At 42.5% G+C, this 20030-nt stretch overlaps 1 protein-coding gene across 1 annotated transcript; it reads left to right on the top strand.

Annotated features, from left to right (window-relative positions):
- The first annotated feature begins 534 nt into the window (after positions 1-534).
- trub1 (TruB pseudouridine (psi) synthase family member 1) lies at positions 535-19495 on the top strand. Its single transcript, XM_080444441.1, has 8 exons — positions 535-670; positions 2932-3030; positions 3300-3355; positions 12310-12391; positions 13157-13229; positions 13737-13876; positions 14817-14873; positions 17048-19495. The coding sequence occupies exons 1-8, from the start codon at positions 544-546 to the stop codon at positions 17206-17208; spliced, it is 795 nt and encodes a 264-aa protein (XP_080300567.1). The 5' UTR covers positions 535-543; the 3' UTR covers positions 17209-19495.
- Positions 19496-20030: the final 535 nt, after the last annotated feature.

Raw genomic sequence — 20030 nt, 5'->3', positions numbered from 1 at the left:
GTAAACAAAAAAATGGTCTATAGTCGCTTCTTTTGGGCTTGTTTTCCTGGACCTGGTTGCTTGTTTCTCTGACAAAACCTGGCAACACTGAGCAGCAGTATTAGCATTAGAGCTCCGTTCCGTTATCAAATATAAGACTTCTGGTTCTTGAGCTATCAAATATATGGTTTCCGGCTGCCTTCAAAATAAGAGCGTAGTATTTAATGTCTTTTCAAAGACATACATTTAATTAAACAAATAAATGTATGATTTATGTATTTTTTAAATGGCTCTTAAACTTGCACTCCAGTGAACAGCATTTATTCATTTAGATGAGTTCCTAATGCTACAGTTAAAAACTGTTTTTGTCACACATAAACATAATTTGTGTTGGTTGGCTTCGTTTAAATGCTTAATTTATAGTTTTAATGTGCAAATTAATCGTTTTTCAATTGGCTTCTTTTTACTCTAGAGTATACTCTTATTCTGAAGAGATCGTCCACCGCAAGTCTCATATTTGCTGGCTTAAATTTGATGAAGGAACGTAGCTTAGCATTTAGCATCATGTCTGCACCGTGTGTGAATAGTTTGTCTAAACTCCAGTCTATAAACGGACTGTTTGCCATTTATAAGAAACCAGGAGCCACTTCCGCTGACGTGTTGAACACACTGAAACAGACCTTACTGAGAGGTGAGTCCTCTCTGTGTACTACACACACCACGTTTAGCTTTACTCAGTGCTGGAAAGTAACTGAGTACATGTACTCAAGTACTGTCCTTAATAGCCATGGTTCACATGACGACAGTCATGTTTCAGGGCTATGTAATTTTGAGTTTTTTTTTATTTTATGTTTTACTTTACTGGAGTATTTCCAATTTTCAGTACTTTTTCTTTTACTCCACTACATTTCAGAGGCTACAATGCGTTGCGTGTTGTGAGCTTGTAGATCTGCTATTTTCAAATGATTTTAGATACATTTTAAAACTTGAAATGGGACATTCTGCCTAATGAGTACTTTTACTATTGGTACTTTAAGTATATTTTGATACTTTTACTCAAGTATAGTTTGTAAATAGAGCTCCACTAACTCTGTTATTAAAGTGAATTGGGCACTAGATACTGTCATTAAAGTGAAGTGGGCACTAAAGAACTGTCATTAAAGTGAAGTGGGCACTAGAAAACTGTTATTAAAGTGAAGTGGGCCTAGAGAACTGTTACTAAAATGAAGTGGGCACTAGAGAACTGTTATTAAAGTGAATTGGGCACTAGAGAACAGTTATTAAAGTGAAGTGGGCACTAGAGAACTGTTATTAAAGTGAAGTGGACACTAGAGAACTGTTATTAAAGTGAAGTGGGCACTAGAGAACTGTTATTAAAGTGAAGTGGGCACTAGAGAACTGTTATTAAAGTGAAGTGGACACTAGAGAACTGTTACTAAAATGAAGTGGGCACTAGAGAACAGTAATAAAGTGAAGTGGCGTTAAATAACTTATTAAAGTGAAATGGGCACTAGAGAACTGTTATTAAAGTGAAGTGGACACTAGATAACTGTTATTAAAGTGAAGTGGGCCCTAGAGAACTGTTATTAAAGTGAAGTGGGCTCTACAGAACTGTTATTAAAGTGAAGTTGGCACTAGATAACTGTCATGTAGATGTGCTATTATACACATTTTTTTGGGACATTTTTGGAAAAATGTTAGAAATAATAATTCAAAACAAAATGTAGGAAACAAAAAATAAAGGGATATTTACTCGCAACCCATAAAAATTGGTCCCCGACCCACATATGGGTTCCGACCCACTGTTTGGGAAGCAGTGCTTAGAGTGTACTAAAATGCTTTACCCGTACGTTAATAATCTTTCCAGCTAAGGAAAAACTTGGGATAATATGAGTTTCCATTAGGACAGACTGAAAATAACTTTATACTTGACATTTAACCACTAGAACCCCATCATCCTCCCCTATTCTGGGGGGAACAATCTTCCAAACAGTAGCTGATCTACAAGCTCACAACACGTCGCAAGGTCATGGCATCCACTTTGAGGAAGCCTGCAACAGTGTTGCCAGACTTTGTGAGAGAAACAAGCAGCCAGGTCTATGAAAACAAGCCCAAAAGAAGCAACTAGATCGTATGATCACACACACACACACACACACACACACACACACACACACACACACACACACACACACACACACACACACACACACACACACACACACACACACACACACACACACACACACACACACAGGAGGTCCAGCAAAGCATCAAAATCTGTCTAGCTTTCATAGACTTGTTTGACAGCACTATCATCAGTAGATGGCTAATGTTCCCCTCAGAAAATGAATTCTAGGGTTCAAGGGGTTAATGTAAAGAAAAACTTCCTACCACACAAACATTTGGTGGCCCCCCTGTAGCCCTAGGGGCCCCGGACCCCCTGTTGAAGACCCCTGCCCTATATACATAAACTATTAAAAATGGCTGATCTGCAAGCTCACAATGTGTCGCGTTATAGATCTGCTATTTCCAAAGAATCTGGGGGGGGGGATAAATATTTGGAAACATGTTTTAATAACAACATATCTTGTATGGGAGGGTGGGGGGGGGGGGGGGGCATCAGATGAGGGTCAAAATACATGTTAATTTAAGGGGTCCTTGACATGAAAATGTTTGAGAACCACTGGTTTAAACTTTAAACAACATTAGGAAGCAAGCCCAAACAAGCAGAGTACACTTTAGAATCAACCCCAAAAAAACGCAACTACCAAATTTACAAGCGACTTTGCAGAAAAAACTAACCCTAAGTCAGTTATAATAAGCAGACCTGGCAACACTGGCTTGCACTAGAGAGGCACATATTGCACTTTGTGCTCTCTCTCCTTACCCCCAACACTGCTGACTGGACATCTAACATTAAATGTGTTTATTTGTTTGTTTGTTGTGTAGAAGCTGGTTTGAAAAATCCAAATCCACGGAAGAGAAAAAAACAAGAGTTGAAAATGGGACACGGTGGGACACTGGACAGTGCTGCCTCTGGTGTACTTGGTAAAATCAGTGGTGGAAAGTAGCCAAGTACATGTATCAAGTACTGTACTTAATTACAATGTGCATGCACTGAACTTGAGTGTTTCCATTTTTAAATGCTTTCCCCCCCTTTTTTTTTCTTCAAAATGAGAAAATATATTATGTTGAGTGCAGACTGTTTCTTGAAACAAAATAAATAAAATCAAATAAAAAGCTGCTATTGCAGGTAAAATAATGAGAGTTCCGAGTTAGCATTGTTGTTGTTTATTTCACATTGTGTCTTTTTGCAGTGGTTGGCATTGGCGGCGGCACAAAAATGCTCAGAAAGATGCTGGCCGGTTCAAAGGTGAGTGAGTCTTTGACGAGGCGTTTATTCATGGTGTCTAAGGTTCCTTAACGTCACTGTTGGGTGGAAACCTTGTACTGCGGTGGTTCTCAACCATTTTCATGTCAAGGACCCCCAGTTTGACATGCATTAGGCTACGGACCCCCATTTAATGGCATTTCTATCTCTGGGACCCCAATTTATATCGTAAAATCAATCTTAATTTAACTCTCTCTCTGTATTTGGATTATCGCGTATAGAATGTTGTACAGTTTGAGGGATTTTGTTGCAAGTGGTTGGAAGCTTGGTAACACTTCCTGTGTATCACATGTATGTAATGTGTTGTAAACATTTATAATGCAGTATAATCTATGTATAACACTATATAATTACAATCTCATGCATACTGACTGTGGTGGAAAAAGTACTCAAATGTTTGACTTAATTAAAAGTATCAATACTGCAATGTAGAAATACTCTGTTACAAGTTAAAGTCCGGAATTCAAAATGTACTTGAGTACAAAAGTATAGTTATCAAAATGTACTTAAAGTACCAAAAGTAGAAAGTACTCATTATGCAGAATGTCACGTTTCACAAGTTTTCAAATGTATAAAAATCCTTTAAAAATAGCAGATCTACAAGTTGTAGATATGCTATTTTCAAATGGCCGAAATGTATATAGGGCTGAAGTTGTTAATGTATGTTTTGTAATAATAATCAAAATCTACAGTAACTAGTAACTAGGGGTTACGTAGGTAACCCCAGTTGTATTAGTTCCGTAGTAAGATTCTTACTTATGGGATATCATCGCTCTCTAGCGATGCACAGAGCACAACACATGAACTCCCGGTTACAATTCTTCGATTGGCTAGGGTTCTGTGACGCAAACCGGAAACCGTTGGGTTATAAAACCCCCTGCGTCACTAGGTTCGTCCTCTTAAACCCTTCACTCTGCACGTCAGTTGAAGCACACAGAAGGGGTTTTTGGTAAGTATCTTACTACGGAACTAATAAAACTAGTTTTATGTCGTTCCTTCATAAGATACTTACTTATGGGACACATAAACGCCCCCTGGGGAGCCCCCAGGCAGCAACCCTTACTCAATCCGTACGCCCATGGCCCCAGGCCTTGCTTTCAGCAAAATCCTGGCCTCCGGACGCATGACCCCTCAGGCCAAGACGGAAAGGACGTAAGGCAAGGACCCTTCAGACAAGTCTGAACCCTCTGACCCGGGAGACCAGACCTCGTCTGCCACCCAGGTGCAAGAGAGTTAGGCCCTTTCTTACCCCCCCCCCCCTTCCCCCCCCGGACCCGGCCTAGCCTGTCCCGGGGAGGCAGAAAGGAGACTACCAAGAGGGGAAGAGGCCAGTCAGACATGCGCCAGCCTCCCCTGACTATAGTCAACCCCCACCACCAAGACTGTGAGTGACACCCGCAGTGTCACCATGGTCAAGTAGGGGTCACAAAGGCCAAGACTTCTGTCACTTTTGACGACAGGCCAGCAGAAAGAGAAACGTGCCCTTAAGTACGTACACTATAGGCCTGTAAACCGGTTTAATCCACTTAACACCGGCCAAGCCTAGCCTTTCACAGGCCAGACCCAAAGGTCCAAAGTCTGAGGGTGCCCGTGAAATACCTCGTCCTTGCCCTGTCTCAGAAAGTCTCTGAACGGCGGGAGAGGCCACGGCTCGGCGTAGAGGAGAGGAGTAATCTCCGATCTCCCCACACCCCATGCTGGAGCCACCAGCAGCACCGTCCTGCCTCGGACCCTGATTCTCTCCAGCGTTGGAGGGATCAGTTCCAAGGGCGGGAAGGCATACAGCAGAACGTCTGGCCAGACGTGTGCCAAACCGTCCACCCCCAAGGAGAAGCCCTTGTGACTCACCGAGAAGAACCGTGGGCGCTTCGCGTTCCCACTGGATGCAAACAAGTCGACTTGAGCCCGGTCGAACCGGGCCCAGATCAGGTTCGCAACCTGCAGGTTGAGAGACCACTCCTCGTACCGAAGCTCGCCTCTAGACAGCAGGTCCGCCCCGCTGTTGAGGAGGCCCGGTACATGCGAGGCGCGTAGCGAGGCTAGGCGCGACATGCTCCAGAGCGTCAGCTCGCGTGCTAACCTGTCCAACACAAAGGAGCCCAGGCCCCCTTGCTTGTTGACATAGCACATCGTTGTGGTGTCGTCCGTTCTAACCAGAACATGGCACCCCACAATACGGCTCTCGAACCATTCGAGACCGAGGAAGACTGCCAACAGCTCCAGGTAGTTGATGTGGTACTCCTTCTGAGCGGAGTTCCACACCCCCCTGGCTGAGTAGCCCTCGTGGACAGCCCCCCAACCCGAGAGGCTAGCGTCCACGGTAATCACCTTACGTGACACTACCGCGCCTATCCTGACCCCTTCGGGCAGGAAGGACACCTGTGACCACGGCTGCAGCGTCGTTACGCACCAGGGTGATACCAGCACCTTTAGAGAGCTCATGGTGTGCGGGATCCTTAAAGCCCGCATCCATCTCTGAAAAGGTCTCATGTGGAATCTTCCCAACCGGATTAGGTGTATGGCTGAGGCCATGAGACCCGCCGCTTGCATGCATGTCCTGTATGTGACTCCGCGCCCCACGCTTAAAGAGCGCACACACGCGAGGAAGCTGGCTATCCTGTCCTGAGACAGGCGCGCCACCATCGTGGTTGAATCCAGAGAAATCCCCACGAAGGTGGCTTGTTGGGATGGGATCAAGACACTCTTTTGAGTGTTGATCGTGAACCCCAGGGATGTCAGGTGCGCAATGGCCAACACTGTGTGCCGTGCCACCTCTTCCCTCGACCCCGCTGCCAACAGCCAGTCATCTATGTACGTCGCCAGACAGAGACCCTGTTGTCGCAGCGGGGCAATAGCCGCATCTGTGCATTTCACAAAGACCCGAGGGCTCAGTGACATGCCGAACGGGAGCACTGTGTATTCTTATACTTTGCCTTTGAAGCCAAAGCGCAGGAACTTCCGGTGTGAGGGGTAGATTGCGACGTGAAAATAGGCATCCTTGAGACCCATACTCGTCCACCAATCTCCTTGTCGTATCGAGCGTAGCAACGTGGCCGTTGTCAGCATTTGAAATTTGAAGACCTTCAGAAATCTATTTAAACCTTTTAGATTCAGAATAGGTCTTACGCCACCTATACCCCTTCTGGACCGTGCACAGCACCCAGGGGTTTGGTTTGCAAGCTTTCCATTGCGCAAGGCAACAAGCTAGAGGGTTCGTGGGGTTGGTGGGGGCTACTGACGTCACCTGCTCCAAAGAGCGCTGGCCCGTTACCAAGGTAACTCGTGACGCTTCCGGTCCGATCGCTCTGATCGTCGGGGAGGCGTCCATGAGGGGCAGCAGCGGTAGCATCGGTCCGTGCAACGGACGCGATGAGGTCACCGCCTCTGTGTACGTGCCTGTTTCCATTAGAACGGGAGGCGTCGTCACTCCGGGCGACGTGACAGCGGAACCCTTCATTGGTGTTGCTGTTTACCCGGAACGATACTTTCGTCCCACCTGGGGAGTGTAACACCGGGGTCCTTTGGTCTGTCAACTTCCGCCTCTTGTCGTCCACCATCTTAGGGAGGTCGACGGGGGCGGCCCTTTCGTGCGGTGTTGTTGCTACACGGAACGAAACTTTCGTCCCACCAGGGGAGTCTCGATGGTGTAACACCGGGGCCCTCTGGAATGTACACTTCCGCCTCCCCTCGTCCGCCATTATGGGGAGGTAGAGGGAGGCCGCCATTTGTCCTTCAACCGTCCTACAGAGGCGCTTTGCAGCCATCTGCCGGACGGAAGAAGGAACTGCAAAGGCGCAGTTAGAAATGTTTTATTCACAGAGGGGCCCTGTTTCATACTTTGAAAACAACACTTTCAGAGACATTTGATTCATAGCAAAATGTTATACTACCTGTACTTTATTCATTATGTTCATGGCACGCACAGGACTTTTCGTGTGGCGGACGTGATGAGGTTACCGCGTCGGAGGACGTGCCCGTTCTCGTGAGAACCAGGGGCACCGTTGCTACCCAGTTCTACACCTTGAATGCAATACTTTAGAGACATTTGATTCATAGCAAAAGGTTTTACTACCTGCATTTGATTCATCATGTTCATGCATGCACAGGACCCGTCCCTACAGTGTTCGGAATGCTGTCCAAGGCGCAAACCGAGCACTGAGGGCTCATTGGAAATTCGAAGGCAGGGCACCTCGTTCGATTCGGGGTATGAACCGCCTCGTTCATTCACACGTGAAAATATGAACATTGGTGATATTGGCAATAGTTTTATTCCATACACAGGATGCACATATTTCACACACATTAGACAAAAAGGACACTGTGGGAACTGAACCTAGTTCATTGTCTTTTAGCGTCTCTTTTAGTCTCTGTGTACCCCTGGATCCGCCCGTGGCCCTGTCCGTAGGGGCAAGAAGAGCGCCGGAACTTTTACCCCAAGTGGGGAGCTGACCCCGCATGATGCCGGCCAAGTGGCCGTGACGGGATCAGCTCGATGGCGCTCGCCAGGGTGAAGTCCATGGGAGGGAGGCCCAAGACCCCAGGTCCGCTCCGGAGAGGATTCTTACTGGGAAGCCCCTTCTGTCCGGTTCCTTCCTCCCTTTCTGCCATGAGAAGTGCAGGGCCCTTCGGACTCCATCAGCCTCGGGCAGTAGTTGGAATCGACCTGTCGGGGAGGGAGGGGTGCCAGGCCTTGGAACCCCAGGATGGGGGCCCCGATGATCACTCTTACATCCTCCATGGGCTGCTCCAGGCCGCACCTGGAGATCGCCCGCTTTAGGATGGCTGCTACGGTTTCTGGGGGCTCCGCCGCTTCGCTAGGAGCCGCTGCCGTCGCCGCTGGAGCCGCAGGAGGATCCAGGCTGATCATCGTTACCTCCTGGCTGGCCTGGTAGGAGGTGAGCTCCTCCTCTTCCCCCTTCGTCCATGACGTCGTCTCCCTCGAAGCCATCGCCGTCCGAGCTGATGTCGTCTGGCGGTGATTCGCCCCAGGCGGGGAGGGATACGGAGGGAGAGAGAGGAGCACCGACCGGCGAAGAGGTTAGCGCCCCACGGGCCGTCTCGCGCCGGACCTTCCTCACAGCACCGCTGGAACGTGGAGCAGCATGTAGCTTTGGGCCCATGCCTGGGCCTGCACTCACCACCGATGCCATGGAGCCCATGGCGAGGCCAGCGTCGTGAGCGCCGCTGCTGCTCCTGGCTCTGTCAAAGCGACATTCCAGCTGGTGCCGAGAGAAGTAGTTAGCTGTTAACAGCGGCTTAGCTTTAGCTTTTGCCTCGTGGCAGGAAAAAACTTGAGAGGATAGGAAAGAAAAATCAAGGTAACGCGGGAGCGTTAATAAATAACAGAAACTTTTATTACGAATCACCCGTAGAGTGGCCTTGGGTGCCTTCGCCCTGGGAGCAGCTGGGATTCGAAGAAGTTTCCTCGTGCTAGTTGTTGTTTCAGGCTTGTGCTTTTCGCTTGTGCAAAGTGAAGGAAGAGGACGAACCTAGTGACGCAGGGGGTTTTATAACCCAACCGTTTCCGGTTTGCGTCACAGAACCCTAGCCAATCGAAGAATTGTAACCGGGAGTTCATGTGTTGTGCTCTGTGCATCGCTAGAGAGCGATGATATCTCTTAAGTAAGTATCTTATGAAGGAACGACATAAAACTTAAGTTTTCAAATAAATGTTGTGGAGTAAAAGTACAATATTTGCCTCTGAGATGTAATGGAGTAGAAGTAAAAGTATTGAAAATTGGAAATACTACAGTAAAGTAAACATACCTCAAAGTTTTACTTAAGTACAGTACTTGAGTAAGTGTACTTAGTTACTTTACACCACTGCATACTGAATACATAAAGCACATGAAACGTTCTATAATGACTCATAAGGTCAAGTGTAAATGCTTTGTAATCTCTGCTTTAACATTACATAGTTATAAGCACTCTTTAGTTCTCATAATGCAATCAACACGCATTGGATAATTACTTGTAAAGCCAATAATTGTAATGCTTCGATTGCTGGCAGACTAACTTGCATCCCATGTTAATTATCTCAAGTTGTAATGCATTGTAATTTTATAATGCTTTATAATCACTGTTATAATGCATTATAATCACTGTTAAAATACATTATACTGTGATTATAGGGCACTTGCTTTAACCTGTTTAGACAAGTTTTCTGAAAAACATCAAATATTTGTTTTAATATTTCAAAAAAATTATGTTGCTATATACTGTATATTGCAACAACAACCCCAAAAGGGTTTCCCGTCTTGAAAGGTATAGTTACAAATAGGGATTTCCGCCCTAAATGGGTTAAGGTAGGGCAGTAGATAATGACCAACCTCTGATATTTACATAGTCCATATCTAGACAACAATATTAGTCAATTCTTCATATAATTAGAAGGAAATTACTTAAAAGCATGCATTTTAAAAAGATGACTGTGCAGGTACAGTAGGAGAATGGCATTGCACAGTGATGACATCACAAGCAGAGGAACTTGCTAGTTGTGCATAATTGTATTAACTATGTACTTGGCCTATAAATTAACATTGTAAATGCGTAGGGGAGGCAGTGGCTCGGGAGGTAGAGCGGACGAAGTGTCCTTGAGCAAGACACTGAACTGCTCCCAATTAGCAGGTTGGTGCCTTGCATGGTTTCCTCTGCTGTTTGTGTGTGACTGTAATGCACATTTTAACCCATTAAAACCGGGAACGCATCTGTGTAACCATTTTAACTATTTTTATTTTATACCTTGGCTATTCAAAAATAGCAGATATACAAGCTCATAGCGCAGCACCAAGTGCCGCACTATGAGCTTGTAGATCTGCTATTTTTGAAAAATCGTGAACAAATCTTTGCTTCTGAGGGTCCCTGGAACAGCATATTTTAAGATGGGGGGGGTCTGCGTCCAAATACATATAATTTTGGGAGGTCCTTCACATGAAAAAGTTTGAGAACCACTGAGATATATATATATATATATATATATATATATATCTCAGTGGTTCTCAAACTTTTTCTATATATATAATAGCAACAAATATTTTTCAAAAAACTGTTAGGATTTAGAAGACATTTGTAGAATCCCCCAGAAGCAAAGATTTGAGTTACAAATGTTCGGTTTAACAAAAAAAAAAATATATATATATATATATATGTATATACACAAGGATTTGCACTCAAAAAATTTAAGATCTACAAGTGCCACGCAATGAGCTTGTAGATCTGCTATTTTTGAATAGCCGAAGTATAAGATAATGGTTATAGTGGTTAAAATCTAAAATGACTTTTGTTTTCCCAGTCTTAATGGGTTAAAGTACTTTAGATAAAGGTGCTATAATGCACCATTTACCATTTTCTAGCATTCAAACCCAGAGAAATGTGCAATGCTCTGAAAGCCTCTCTACTGTAAAAAGGTTAAATGTACTGTATATTGATTATGAAGATTATAAATAACCTTGTATTTGTTTATAGGGAGTTTAGGTGAGTTTACCAGGGTGGACTTATTCCACTCCTGGCATTACACATTATGTTGGGATATAAGCAGATTATAGTACCTTTATAAGTATATTTTATAAGATATTATAGACATGAGATTCATGGCAAGTGTTACCCAAGTTTCAACTTGGCTCACCGTGACTGTTAGAACTCTGGCTCAAGGCAACAAAGGAGAGAGTCCAGTCCACACACTGGTTAAAGAATACAAGATGCGTTGTATTATCCTTACTTTTCAGTATTTGAGTATCTAGGTTATCGGTGTCAGTAATCGGTAGTGTAGTGGGTCTATGTGTGAAGTCTTGTATGCAGAAATAAAGCAAAACAAACGCAAAACAAACCATTCAATCCGGGAACGCAACTCTGTCATTTTAGATTTCTTTGGCTATTCAAAAATAGCAGATATACAAGCTCATAGCGCGGCACCGAGTGCCGCGCTATGAGCTTGTAGATCTATTTTTGAAAAATCTTGGAAATGTGTGCAAATCTTTGGATATATATATATATATTTTTTTTTTTAAGTGAATATTTGTAACTCAATTCTTTGCTTCTGGGGGGTCCCTGGAACAAAACATTTTGAGATGCGGGTGGGGGGGGGGTCTGCGGCCAAATACATATCTAAAAATGTTTTCTAAATCCTAACGGTATGTTTCTATAGCAGTGGCTATATGCTCCAACGTTTCCATGTCAAGGATCCCAAAATGATATGTATTTGGCCGCGGACCCCCATCTGAAAATGTTTTGTTCCAGGGACCCCCAGAAGCAAAGATTTGAGGTAAAAAATATATATTCAAATATTTGCACATAATCTTCGAGATTTTTCAAAAATAGCAGATCTACAAGCTCACTCGGTGCCGCGCTATGAGCTTGTAGATCTGCTGTGTTTGAATAGCCAAAGTGTAAAATAATGGATGAAGTGGTTACACAGATGCGTTCCCGGTCTGAATGGGTTAAATAGAGGAGGCGGCCATGTGTAGGATAGGAGAGAGAGAACTGTTAATCCACGTCGCAAATACTTTGTCTGCATGATGATGCACATAGTCCAGTGGTTCCCAAACTGGGGGTCGGGACCCCCCAAATTATTTTGTTGGGTCCCCAGATGATTAGCTTAATGTGCAACCTTGTTTTCTCACTCGACAGTAAACAATCCAACACACAGTCTAAATGTATACACTGTACAGGGTATCTGCACATTTCTAAAGTGATAATTTAAGGACTTTTTCTAATACCAAATTGTAAAAAATTGTGTAAAATAGCCGATCGCAGTGTGAGGCGTTGTGAGCTTGTAGATCTGCTATTTTCGCAATATTTATCTGTGGAACCGAGTCAACCGAGTGCTTGTCAGGGTGTCAGGGTGGGTGTGTGTGTGACTTGACTTGGAACCTCAGGTTTGAATGATTTTGTTCTTTCATTCCATTAAACAATATATTGGTTATTTTTTATTCTTGCAGAAATACTCTGTCACAGCAGAACTGGGGAAAGCCACAGACACCCTGGATAGCACTGGCCAGGTCACTCTGGAGAAGGACTTTGGTAAATTATTCCTACTGTACATGTCAAATATTGTCAGGCTATCAAAAGATCAAAACGAGTAAACAAAAAAAGAAAGAATTACATTAATCATGTTATGACAAATATAAATACCAAGTGTGCACCCTTTGTTGTGCGACTGAAAAGGAATAATAGCTTGTTCAAAAAATGTTTTGGTCATTTTATCATCTACTCAGGCACTCATTGTTTCCTCATGTATTAGAAGGACAATATCAGTCACCAGAACCAAGGACGGGTGTTTCCGATTAATCTAACATGGTTAAAATGGAGTTTGAAGTTACAATGGGTTTGTATAGGAAGCGGGCGTGTTTGATAAAATGAATATCAAATATCTAAATGAATCAAGCAACTTAAAAACTGTCCGTTTATAAATGTTGAACTATTGAAAAATATGTGCTAGTGACTAAATAATGATTACATTGGATCCATTGGATCCTTTTTTTATTTGTCTTAATTTCCTTGTATTTTGGACAGTTTTCCACCCAACAGCAATGATATAATATATGATATTGTCGTTGTCGGGCAGAAACCTCTTATCTCCATGTTTTAACTTTTTAAAGATTTCATCGTAAATTAAAGCCCTACTTGATCATACAAATACAGTGTCACACAAAAGTATCAGAAATACAAGCCCAAAATGCCGACGTGTTTTGAGCTTGTAGATCTGCAATTGTTTAGCTGTTTTTGAATTTAAATCCTGAAAAATAACAGCAACAATGTATTTGATTATTGATTATTGCCCCACAGATCTGGTCACCAGAGGAGACGTAGAAGAGAAATTGAAATTGTTCACCGGTGACATCATGCAAGTGCCACCCCTGTAAGGCAGAAAAGTGATGTTCTGTGTCAAATATATACGCCTGTCTGACATATTAACCCATTAAGACCTGAGGCCGATTATGCAAAGTCTTCTAAATCCTAACAGTTTTCTGAAAAAACGTATGTTGCTATATCATTGGTTCTCAAACTTTTTCATGTCAAGGACCCCCACAATTATATGTATTTGCCCGTGTACCCCCATCTCAAAATATTTAGAGAGAGAACGGGATCAGTGTCAAAGGTCATGTCTCACCTAGACATAGTATTTAAATGTATCAATAGAAGAGCAGGGAGACAAAATGCAACCACCCCAAGTTATATTGTATTAACATACTCTACCATACATATTGGACAAAATGACATGGTGCCGCTTTAATATTGGCTTAGATATTTGGTATGGTAATATAGTGGTGGTATAGTGATATGGCATGAACATTGTCTTCTCCTGGTTTAAGTAATAGTTCATAGTTAATACTAATGAATAATAATGCATGTCATTGTTTTCCAGTTACTGTGCACTAAAAAAGGACGGCAAGCGGATGTCCGTCCTGCTGAAACAAGGTCACAGCGTTGAAGCCAAACCAGCCAGGCCGGTTACTGTTTACAACTTAACACTGACGGACTTCAGCCCACCTCTGTTCACACTGGGTTAGTTAATTGTCACTCACAGTCCAATCTGGGAACCCATCGTCAAATAAAAAGGAAAAACAGCGCCCTCTGCTGTTTTTCACTTTTCCATTTGACTCTGGGCGGAGCTGTACGGAGGACCCATGCTCACGGGAAACCGGGGTTTTGGTCTGCCCTCAGCCCTCCACTTCCGGTGGTGCGCCTATGTTTTAATTCCCACTAACAATATTTCTCCACGGAACACTAACACCATTTCTCCCAAAGAACATGGATCGTTTTGGTTATACGCCCACTTGTTTCTATGATGAAAGAGCAAGTCAAAATGTTACTAACTTTCCGTCAGATATACAGATATACAAGCAGATAGCAGATATACAAGCTCATAGCGCGGCACCGACTGCCGCGCTATGAACTTGTAGATCTGCTATTCTTGAATAGCCAAATAAATCTTAAAATGACACACAATGGTAGCCTGGTTCCAAACCATAGACCCCGCCCACTCTCTGAGTGGACTGCTCCTCTTGGTCTGGTGTTGAAATGTGAACCTATGGATCTTCACGGTAGAAAAAAAACTGTCATATCAGAGTCGGGGGTGGGTCTAACGACAAGCCAATCAGCGAATATCTTCTAAAACAAGCTGTGCGATGACGTCAGATGTAGGCGGATCCTTGGATCTCTTGTGATTGGTTTAGGGAAATTTGAATCCCCTCCCCCTCGTAATCGCCGACACTGCAGCCAATGTCAGACTGAAGCTCCACGCAGCTTCAGGCTGATAATCAGGCTAACGCAATGGGTTAAAGAGTGTTAGAATTGGTCAAACTAGCAATAGAATACAGGGAATACAAGGGTTCAATAAAACCCTAACGTCTCGGATGTGTCATAAAAGCACTGGTTAACGCCTCATTGTGTGATTTCTTCAACATGCTATACCCATGTTATGGCAATTGTGTTTGCTTTACAGATGTGGAATGTGGCGGTGGATTTTATGTGAGAAGCTTGGTGGACGACCTTGGAAAAGGTAAATTAATGATGACTTGCATAATACCATAATTAATGGGCTAAGATGATGAAATAGTGGAAAAATTTACAGGTGGGATACCAATTTAATCCAATCAGGAAAGAGTACCCACTTATCAGCTTCAACTTATAGCGTTGTAAAAAAATCTCTCTCCTGATTGGATGAAATTGGCATCCTGATCTGAAAATGTATTTTCTGTTAACTAAAGAAATGAAGAGGCGTAACCTGTTACTGAACAAACACTCTATAGAGCAACGATTACTATGGGAATATAGAGCTATTCAACACTACTTACTTTAACCAAAACATATCACTTACTACACCTTTAATTTGTGATGTTCATACAGAAACCATATTCCAAGCAAAACCATGTCAACAGATCACCTGCACATTGACACTGTCACCTTGAAACGGTTACTTTTCAGGAAATGGATCCAATAAAAGTGTTCCAATGGAACTAGTGTAGTTATTACTTAGTCACAAGCTCTTTTCATTGATTCATTATGCATGAAACCCACACAAACTTAAAGCTGCTCTGTTACTTGCCTCTTCTACCCCGGATTTGAACCCGGTTTCCTGTACAAGTGCTGACATTTTTACCATTGAGCTAATAGAGCCTGCCTGCTTGCTCAGGGGATACATTGAATATTCCTCAGATCCTGTGTCTAGGTGAGACATGACTTTTGACACGATCTAAATGTCTCAATAGAAGAGCAGGGAGACAAAATACAACCACCACAATTATATTACCTTGGACACAATTACATTTCAGTCATAAAAAAGATACATAGTGCCACTTTAACCACTTTCTAATAGAAAAGTCCAAAATAACAAAAATAGCCGATTTACTCAGCTAGTTTTGCGACTTTTGTGTGTTTTGTGTGAAACTGTAGTGTGACAAAGTAGGGCATTAATTTATGGAAAAACCTTCTGCCCGACAGCAACATCATGTAACTGGTATTTTCCTAGGGCTGCAGCTGTCCATTATTGTCTTGGCGATTATTCTATCCATTACTTTTGAAGTTAAAACACTGTAGCATATCTGACATTGTATGAAAACTCTTCTCCTCTAATGACATGCATGCATGGCACAATATGCTGCTCTGGGCCAGGTCACTCATGGAAAAAGAGATTGTAATGTCTTTTACCTGGCTAAATGAAGGATGTATGCCCAAAATAGTGATGAATTATTAACCCATTAACACATTAACTGCCAGAATTATTTTCATATTTTTTTAGCCAGTGCCAGAGTTTTTCATTGGAAAAAAAAAGTACTCAGGAGCCGAAATACAGCATTTTTAAGTTTAAAGTTAACAAGGAAGTGGATAGGAGTCTAGATCTTCAACTAATCATATCTCCTTGGTCTTTGGGTGAAATTGGAAATTTTTTTTTCACTTCACGTAGATCTACGCGATTGGCACGTGGCGGCTTTACGGAGGTTCGCGTAGATCTACGTGATTGGCAGTCAATGTGTTAAGACCCAGAAAAGCTAAGATTTGAGTTATAAAATGTTCGCATATTTTTTTTTTTTTGCTGAATTATTATTATTATTATTTTTAAATAGCAGATCTATTTAGATGTACAAAACCGAAATTACATATTTTTTATGGGTACCCGGTACCCGCCATTTCCTTATCGGTTCCTGCTTGGAATCGAATTTCGGTACCCAACCCTACGTGTGACACTGTAGTATGATCACGTAAGGGCATTAATTTACAAAAAAACACAAAACTTTTTGGAGATGAGAGGTTTCTTCCCGTCAGCAACCATAATAGCAACATTTACATTTTTTCAATCGGCCTCAGGTCTTAATCTATTCAATCCGTGAACGCATCTACAAATGTCTTCTAAATCCTAACAGTTTTCTGAAAAACTATTGTTGCTATATCAGTGGTTCATGTCAAGGACCACCCACAATGATGTGCATTTGGCCGGGGACCCCCATCTGAAAATACTTTGTTCCAGGGACCCCCAGAAGCAAAGATTTGAGTTAAAAATGTGTGCTTTAAATATATATATGTACGTATTCAAAGATTTGCACAAATGTTGAAGTTGTTTTCAAAAATGGCAGATCTACAAGCTCATAGCGCGGCACTCGGTGCCGCGCTATGAGCTTGTAGATCTGCAATTTTCCGGTCTCAATGGGTTAAATGTGTCACCCGTCTCTCTCCCAGCTGTGTCCAGCTGTGCTCACGTCAAAGAGCTGATCCGGACCAAGCAGGGTCCGTTCACCTTGGAAGAGCACGCCCTGCACGAACACCACTGGACCCTGGAGAAGATCCTCCAATGTTTGCACCCCTGCTCTGATGAGCACACCACACCCCCGGAAGGCTGATTCACACACACACACACACTTAAACCATCCACACACGTTGTTGAGCGGGAGTCCCTCAGGGCTCTCCGCTAGTGACTTTTCTGTTATCGCTCCACATTGAATGTCTCGAAAATAGCCAATCGACAAGCTCGGCTATTTTCTGCTATCTTAGTGATCTTCCTCACTAATGCTCATCATAAGATGGCACCATTTCTGTCTACAGTTCAGAAACCTGCCTGCTAATGTCATCCTCAATGCAAATTTCGGCAAATTTCAAACTTATTGTAACATCATGCTACAAATTTCCAGGAAGAGAACAGCTGTAGTTTATTTTAGCATGTAGGCACTGGTGGGCAGGTTTCTGAACTGTCCACAGCCCACCCACAGAAATGGCGCCATCTTATAATGAGTGTCAGTGATGACCTAGTCTCGCGTAGCCTGACAACTATTCCACAATCTCCGAATACTACATAGAGTCTGGAACTACACCTCCCCAAATCCGAGACAGGAAGCTGGCATCTGTTTGTCAATTCAGTTCTTGAAAATATATTTTAAAATATCTTTACATTTTATTTTTGAATTTCTATTTCTGCTAAGCAGCAAGCTATATATGCTTATGATTTTTGATTTATATTAGGATAAATGTGCGCGACTGTAAAGACAAAACAGAAGTGCGGAGGAGGCTTCACATTTGCTTTATCGCTTGATCATTCCGAGGTTCCATGCTCCAGACTGTATGACCGGAAGCATTTGAAAATTGTGCGAGGCAACAGTCGGGCTCACAAGACTAGCGAGGACCAATTATATGAAGATAAGGTTGAAAATGGGTGAAGTGCTGCTCCTATTAGGTCCTTGCACACAGCGCTACACAGCGTTTATTTTGTGCGATTAATTCACATTAGTGTAAACTGTTGTGAACATCCACACACAGTATGTGAATGGTACGGAGTGATAAAGCCATGTGAATTTGTATTCAAAATGAGGTTGATTTTTCAGAGTAAAAGCATCAACATATACCAATGAGGCATCACCAAATTAACAGTTTCATGTGGACACATTTTGGGATTTTTTATTTGTCACTGTGCTAGTCTATAAGGACCTTTTTTAGGGTATGTTCAGACTGGCTGTCAAAAATTTGAATCCTCGGCTATCCAGTTTGGAATCACATTGATATTTCCTCATCAGCAGGTTCCTGTTAGCAGTAAGACTCATTCCACTGAAATTAGCTGGCAAGAATTAAAGGGTCATTTTAATGTCTACTCTGGATAGTGTGAGCACCCCAGACAGTTTTTAAGTTGATCCAATATTAAAAGTAATTGAAAAAAAAAACACGGCCCCCCTAATTCATTAGAAGGAAAATATCAGTCACCAGAACCAGGGACATGTGTTTTCAGTGAGTCTACCATGGTTAAAATAGAGTTTGAAGTCCAATGGACTAGGAGGGAAACCTGTTTGATAAAATGAATATCAAATATGAATATCAAAATGCAACTTAAAAAAAAAAAATAATCTCAAAGTTGAAATTACCCCAAAAGTGTTTTCCAGTGAAGCCTGGGATATAATGTCTGGTCACAAAGGCCTCGTTCAGACTGTAGGCAAATCTTGAGTTGTTTCTAAAATGTGATCTCTTTCGTGCACACCAATATTTGCAAGAGATCAGATTGGAGTTGTGTATTCAGACAGTGGCAAAATAGCCGACCACAAGTTCACAACATGAATCGTCTATTTGTGGTTTGTGACACGCGTGTATACAGGACGGCACTGCTGTATGTATCAGAAATGGGGATACGTTTTGATCAGGGATGAACACAATGATTATTATTCATTCACATTGAAGACAATGAAGCTTAACAATATGTTATTTTGGGTGGCTTAAAGTGAGTGTAAGAGATGTAAGTTAAAGCTCTATATTTCTGAGAGTAATCATTATAGAGTGTTTTCTTCAGTAACTGGGAGCTGGAGAGACGGGGAGACCCCTCTTATTGAACAAACACTCTGGAAAAGATTATCACAATATAGAGCTTTAACCTTTTTTACAAAAACCTATTTTGGTTTTAAACTAAAGAATACTTCACTTTATACTTTATTTTCTTTTGGGTCAAATAACATTGCAGCCCTTTTCAGAGGAAATGATTTGAATTGTCCACTAGGTGGAGTGCTATGTTAAGAGTTTGAAACAAAATGCATAGGCATTCCAAAGAATGTGCTGCTATCATGTCAGCTCATCTTGAGACCAGTATTTGTTTATTTTGGGATATTTCTGATGTTTCTGTTGCCTATGCCATGTTGGCGAGTTAAAAGTACAATAAAGTGTAACTGCATCATTATGTCTTTCATTTATCATTACAAACACTAGTGTTGGAAAGTATTGTGTTGTAGTTAAATGCAATTTTGAGGTAATTTTGTCCAAAGATCACATGTGGGCGCGAGGGCTGCGGCACTTCGGACTTCTGCCACCACTTTGTGTGTCTCAGCGGAGGGCTGTGGACAGTTCAGAAACCTGCCTACCAGTGTCACCATCGGTAGGCAGTCTTGGTCATTTCAAACAAGATGTGTATGCATGAACAATGTAATCTATTTCAGTATGCTAACTGTCCAGGAAGTAGTCCATGAGCCAGAGCCCCAAAATTGAGCAATGATTATCGAAAGAGTGGGCAAAACCAAACCTATATAAAATTGTTCATAGGGTCAATACGAGTAAATAAATATATGATAACCTTTCCACAGGAGCAGCTTTTTCATGGTTATCACACATTTTGTTATTTTCCCCATACGTACATGACAGGTGAAAAAATGACAAAATTTAAAAAAGAGTTATCGTAATGAAACTTCCTGAGTTGATT

This window comes from Gymnoscopelus braueri (assembly GCF_963280865.1).
Source record: "Gymnoscopelus braueri genome assembly, chromosome: 12".
In the NCBI taxonomy this organism is placed as follows: Eukaryota; Metazoa; Chordata; class Actinopteri; order Myctophiformes; family Myctophidae; genus Gymnoscopelus; species Gymnoscopelus braueri.
The sequence above is the reverse complement of the archived record's forward strand: the minus strand, read 5'-3'. Positions and strand labels throughout refer to the sequence as shown.

Coding starts and splice junctions, on each gene's coding strand:
- trub1 (XM_080444441.1), top strand. CDS start 544: ATGTCTGCACCGTGTGTGAATAGTTTGTCTAAACTCCAGTCTATAAAC. Junction 13,877..14,816: donor CCCACCTCTGTTCACACTGG/GTTAGTTAATTG, acceptor TTTGCTTTACAG/ATGTGGAATGTGGCGGTGGA. Junction 14,874..17,047: donor GGTGGACGACCTTGGAAAAG/GTAAATTAATGA, acceptor TCTCTCTCCCAG/CTGTGTCCAGCTGTGCTCAC.